The 5717-nt window shown below is 34.4% G+C and overlaps 1 protein-coding gene across 1 annotated transcript; it reads left to right on the top strand.

The window, feature by feature from the left end:
* LOC109325675 (T-complex protein 1 subunit epsilon-like) lies at positions 613-5283 on the top strand. Its single transcript, XM_019558171.1, has 9 exons — positions 613-896; positions 2297-2615; positions 2714-3062; positions 3211-3343; positions 3480-3532; positions 3802-3904; positions 4201-4367; positions 4575-4688; positions 4830-5283. Exons 1-9 carry the CDS (start codon positions 698-700, stop codon positions 4998-5000), a joined length of 1608 nt encoding a protein of 535 aa, XP_019413716.1. The 5' UTR covers positions 613-697; the 3' UTR covers positions 5001-5283.

Genomic DNA, 5717 nt, shown 5'->3' with positions numbered 1-5717 from the left:
ATAGAAAAACATAAAAAGGAGCATCAAAACATCACACTACTAAATAAAGTAAGTATTAAATTAAAAATAAGATAGATTTATTATTTTCCAAAATGAGTTTAGAGCAAGAACGGATTATGAAAAGTGGTAAATACTTCACTATTAAGGGAATAAAGTATATTGTCATGAGATAAGTTATCTCATATACTTATTAAAATCATGACATGTATTATATTTAATCATTTCATACAAAAAAAATACAAAAAACTAAAAACACAAGACACATTTAATAATAAAAGATATTTTATTCTCAATGGGAAACAAAAAATCACAACTTAATAAAGTCGGAGTTGAAACTAGGGTCAAACATATGTTATATCAAAAAAGTGTGTCACATTATATATGACACTTCTTCTAATTGATTAAAAAATATATAATTAAGTTTAAAATTAATAATAAATTATTTTTCTCACCAATAAAAAAAAATGGCACGTGGAGTGACACGTTTTTTTTGGGAAAAGATGTACTCTCTTGAAACTATTATTACTAGGTTAAATCTAAACCCACTTATTTTAAAAGCGATTCTATAAGTATCGGGCTTGGGCTTGGGCTTGTTCCTTCAATAACCCTGTTTCCTCTTTCTTCTTCCTCCTCCTTCTTCAACATCATCGATTCGATTCATTTTCTGTTGATTTTTTTTCATCGCCATCTTTCAAAAATGGCGTTGGCTTTCGACGAATATGGAAGGCCATTTATAATTATCAAGGATCAAGATCAGAAATTCAGGTTAAGAGGTCTCGATGCTCAGAAATCGAATATCGCCGCCGCAAAAGCCGTCGCTCAAATCCTCAGAACTTCTCTTGGCCCTAAAGGAATGGATAAGATTCTTTCTAGCCCCGACGGCGACGTTACCATTTGTATCTTCTTCTTCCTTCTCTCTTAATCTCTATTTTTTCTCTTATTTAGATCCATGTGCTCTGTGAAGTGAAACAATTGAATGTGCTATTTTGCTATTTCATTTTATTGTTTGTGTTTCTTTGAATAAGTAAATGTATTAGTTCTTAAACATTTTAGTAGGGTTTATGTTGGTTAAGTAAATCACTTACTTAAAATAGTAGTTAATAAATTATTAATTTTTGAAGAAGTGTTTCTTGAAGTTATAAATGCGAGTTCAACTAATTTCATCAGAGAAATGTGACTGCGTGCTTCATGGATAGTTTGGGAAGTATATCTTTTGTCCTAAAAAGCGTGTTAGTTGTGATTGATTAGAAAAATAATTAATTATTAAACTTTTAACTTAAAGTATATTATTTCAACCAGCAAGTGGCACATGGAGTGACACTTTCTAAGACAGTAGATGTGATCCCTAGTTTCCGATACTCCTAACTTAATTATATATATCCTTTTGAATTTTTATACCAAAATAGATGAAATGGTCGCATTTTATTATGTTTTGGCTGGTTCGGTGGCCAGGATAGGATAAGGATGTGATTGGATAGAGAGCAGGATATGCTCTTAATCTACTCATAGTTTGTTGCGCACCAAATAAAGCTGACATTGATATGGTGGTGGTATTGGCGGTAGTGTGGTAGTGGTGTTTAAGTATAAGGAAAAAAATGCACTATCATTTCTAAACCAGCCATTGAAAATACACTAGGTGTATATGATAGGATAAGCCAACATGGTAACCCATCCTATCTTGCCGCTTAACCAAATTCTTGGTTACAACATGATAGGATAGTTTCTCTTATCCTATCCACCAAACGAGTCCTAAATATATTATTTCTCTGTTAACAATTTAAGGTTTGGGCTTTTATGTTAATCTTAATAGTTGTTTTATATTATATACCACAGTGATCTTGTGTCCTATAATATTTAAAAGTTTCCTTATTCCCGTGTTTGTGTTGTATCATATTGGTGTCTTGTATTATATCCATACGTCCTAAGTCCTAGCACTTAAATTCTTATAGATTAGAGTATAGCTTTAGTTTGCTAAATAAATCACTAACCTTATATTAAAGTAAAATTCACATTATTTAGAAGTTTCCTTGATAGAGTTCCACTAAATTTTTATCATAAAAAAAGGTTGCTGCATACATGCATTTTTTTTTATTTTGACTAGTATAACACATGATTCTTAGGCTTGATGGTTAACTGGAATTAGGACCTTCATTATCACCATATTGGGGCATATTGGCCTTTGGTTGCATTTTATGATTTATTTTAGACGTTTATCAGTTCTTAGACGTCTTGAAGTGGTTGTCTCTTGCATTTTTGTTGTTGCTGCAACTTACTACTAACCTTTTGTGTTTTACAGCAAATGATGGAGCAACAATCTTGGAGCAGATGGATGTTGACAATCAAATTGCAAAGCTGATGGTAGAGCTGTCTAGGAGTCAAGATTATGAAATCGGAGATGGCACCACAGGAGTTGTTGTGCTGGCTGGAGCTCTTCTTGAGCAAGCTGAGCGGCTCTTGGAACGAGGAATCCATCCAATTAGGGTTGCTGAGGGCTATGAAACAGCATCCAGAATTTCTGTTGAACATCTAGAACATGTAGCTAACAAGTTTGAATTTGGAGTGGCAGATTTGGAGCCTCTGATTCAAACTTGTATGACCACTTTGTCCTCAAAAATGTGAGTGCATTGTTATATAATTGCTGATTAATCATTTACCTTCTTATATGATGCATCTTGTTTTATAATCTTGTCTTTCGTTCATTTTAATGTTGCAGTGTTAATCGATGCAAACGTAGCTTGGCTGAGATTGCAGTGAAAGCTGTTGTTGCTGTTGCTGATCTAGAGAGAAAAGATGTTAACTTAGATTTAATTAAAGTTGAAGGAAAAGTTGGTGGTAAATTGGAAGATACCGAGTTAGTATATGGAGTTATTGTAGACAAGGATATGAGTCATCCCCAAATGCCTAAGCAAATTGAAGATGCTAAAATTGCTATCTTGACTTGCCCCTTTGAGCCTCCAAAGCCAAAGACTAAGCATAAGGTTGATATTGACACAGTGGAGAAGTTCCAGACATTAAGGAAGCAAGAACAACAGTATTTTGATGACATGGTTGAAAAATGCAAGGTAAGATTTCGTTGACAGTTTATAAAATTTTCTATTCGGCGACCTTACTTTTGCTGGTGGTTAAGCTTATTGCGTTTTAAATTCAAATTGTACTACTTTTATATACTTTTTTAATACTAGAATTTGTTTAAATTTATGTGATCTGCAGGATGTGGGTGCAACATTGGTTATCTGTCAATGGGGTTTTGATGATGAAGCAAATCATCTCTTAATGCACAGGAACTTGCCAGCTGTTAGATGGGTTGGTGGTGTTGAGTTGGAATTGATAGCTATAGCAACAGGTTTGTTTTCATTAAACATTGTATTCTTTGTAAGTTTGTAATTCTTTCTACAAGATAACTGCGTGAGTTATAACCGTCAGCTGTTGCTAAGATATTTTCTTATGCGGTCAAGAAAATGATGTTTTTGTAAATGCAGGAGGAAGAATAGTGCCTAGGTTCCAGGAGTTAACTCCAGAGAAGTTGGGAAAGGTATCATACCACTCTGTTTATATTTGGGGGGTTTCGGGATCTTTAAATTATAGTTTTCCTTTCTTTCTGCTATTTCTTTGGGCATGCTACCAATCATTAATTCACATTCAATTGTGGACTAAATATTTTAGAACTTGTGGTAGTGGTTCTATTCTTCTGGTATCCAATGTCGGGTTAGCAATGTGGCATGCTTTACACTAAGTACTTATGTGCACTCTTCTTGCATGTTTGGCTGCAATTAACATTAATTGTTCATCTATTTTTATAAGGCTGGTCTGGTTCGAGAGAAATCCTTTGGTACAACCAAAGACCGAATGCTGTACATTGAGCATTGTGCAAATTCAAAGGCTGTAACAATATTCATTCGTGGAGGTGAGGACCTGTAGCTTTTCACCTCTTTATTTAACTGGTTTGTTGTTGATTTTTGTGCAATTACATATCTTTTCGAAGAAGGATAATTTTCTAACAGACCATGATTTAATATTGTGTTTGGTAGTTTATTGCATCAAGATGTGAGTTTTAAACATCTTTCAATATTACCTGTTTCATTAATGGCTTTACAACTGTCAACTACTTGATTTAGTGCAGAGCTTTATAAAATGAACTTCAAAGACTGATAAATGTCTTATCAACCTTGACAAATTAATAAAAGCTGTTTTTTTTTGTAGGTAACAAAATGATCGTAGAGGAGACAAAGCGCAGCATACATGATGCCTTGTGTGTGGCTAGGAATCTCATCCGTAACAATTCTATTGTATATGGTGGTGGTTCTGCTGAAATTTCATGCTCTATTGCTGTGGAGGCAGCTGCTGATAAATACCCTGGAGTGGAACAGGTATGAATATTTTTAAAGTCAGTGGGTTTAATTTTTATTCATTGTCAATATATAGTTTTATTTTTCAATCAATCATAAGAGCGGCCTGTTTAAAATGCTATTAAAAACAGTTTTTTAATGGTAGTGTATATAGTTTCTTCAGTAATTTACTATTGTCTGGTTATTCCCGGAACTTTATTTATTGTTCGTTTTCTATTTCCCCTGCAGTATGCTATCAGGGCATTCGGGGATGCTTTAGAGTATATCCCTATGGCCCTTGCAGAAAATAGTGGCCTCCAACCAATTGAAACGTTATCTTCTGTCAAATCTCAGCAAATTAAGGTAAATTTAACTTGATTCATGACTGTTTTGAGCCTAGTTAGTAGTTACTGCACTCGTGCACTCTGACCATGCTATATTTATGTACTTGGTTTCAATCGACTTCTCTTTATATTATAGCACTAACCTTAGCTCTACCTTCAGGACAATTATCCTCACTATGGCATTGATTGCAATGATGTTGGCACTAACGACATGCGTGAGCAAAATGTCTTCGAAACTTTGATTGGAAAGCAGCAACAGATTTTGCTCGCAACACAAGTTGTCAAGATGATACTGAAGATTGATGATGTTATTTCCCCATCTGAGTATTGATATTTTTAGTTTCGAACTCCTATATTTCTTGCTTGCTAGTATTTCATTGGGTTGGTTTGGTTTGGTTTCAGATCTTATGGCCAGTGTCTGTATGTTCACCAGGTGAAAAATTACTTAAGATTTTGCTATGATTTTATATCGTAGTTGGTTGATTGGTTCTTTATTTGATGCATTTGTTACTTTCTAAAATACTGATCATTATGAATATAGATTAGTTCGTTTGAGTGTAGACCCTGTAACCTTTGTTGGCATTGAGGGAAGGAAATTCGTGAGCTTGTTCTTATTTTGTTGGCTTTGATGGGAGTTCTCAGGAGGTGTGTAAGGGTTATGAGCTTGGCATGTCTGAGGCCTTCATTTGAATTTGATTGCTGTTCAAAGTTTCGATTCATGTGAGCAGCATTTGTTGGGAGCAGTAGCTACGCATCCCGAAAAGGAATAGTTTGGGATACCCTTGGTTACACACAAAAAAAATTGATAGCTGCTGGTGCTTTCATTTTAGGCACGTGCATTTTATGGTAAATTTGGTCAAAACTGAGAACATTTTCCACCAAGGAAAGATATGAAAGTTCCTGCAGAACAAGAAAATGAGATTGGAAAAAGAATCAGATATAGGAAATGTCTCAAGGTGATAAAGACAGACAAATCAATGAAGCAAAAGGGACCCAAAGATACTCAATAGAGCCTTCTGTAATGCTAGCTGAACAACTTGTTTTCATG

Source organism: Lupinus angustifolius, chromosome LG13 (genome assembly GCF_001865875.1).
Source record: "Lupinus angustifolius cultivar Tanjil chromosome LG13, LupAngTanjil_v1.0, whole genome shotgun sequence".
Taxonomy (NCBI): domain Eukaryota; kingdom Viridiplantae; phylum Streptophyta; class Magnoliopsida; order Fabales; family Fabaceae; genus Lupinus; species Lupinus angustifolius.
The sequence above is the reverse complement of the archived record's forward strand: the minus strand, read 5'-3'. Positions and strand labels throughout refer to the sequence as shown.

Coding starts and splice junctions, on each gene's coding strand:
- LOC109325675 (XM_019558171.1), top strand. CDS start 698: ATGGCGTTGGCTTTCGACGAATATGGAAGGCCATTTATAATTATCAAG. Junction 2,616..2,713: donor ACCACTTTGTCCTCAAAAAT/GTGAGTGCATTG, acceptor TTAATGTTGCAG/TGTTAATCGATGCAAACGTA. Junction 4,368..4,574: donor AATACCCTGGAGTGGAACAG/GTATGAATATTT, acceptor TTTCCCCTGCAG/TATGCTATCAGGGCATTCGG.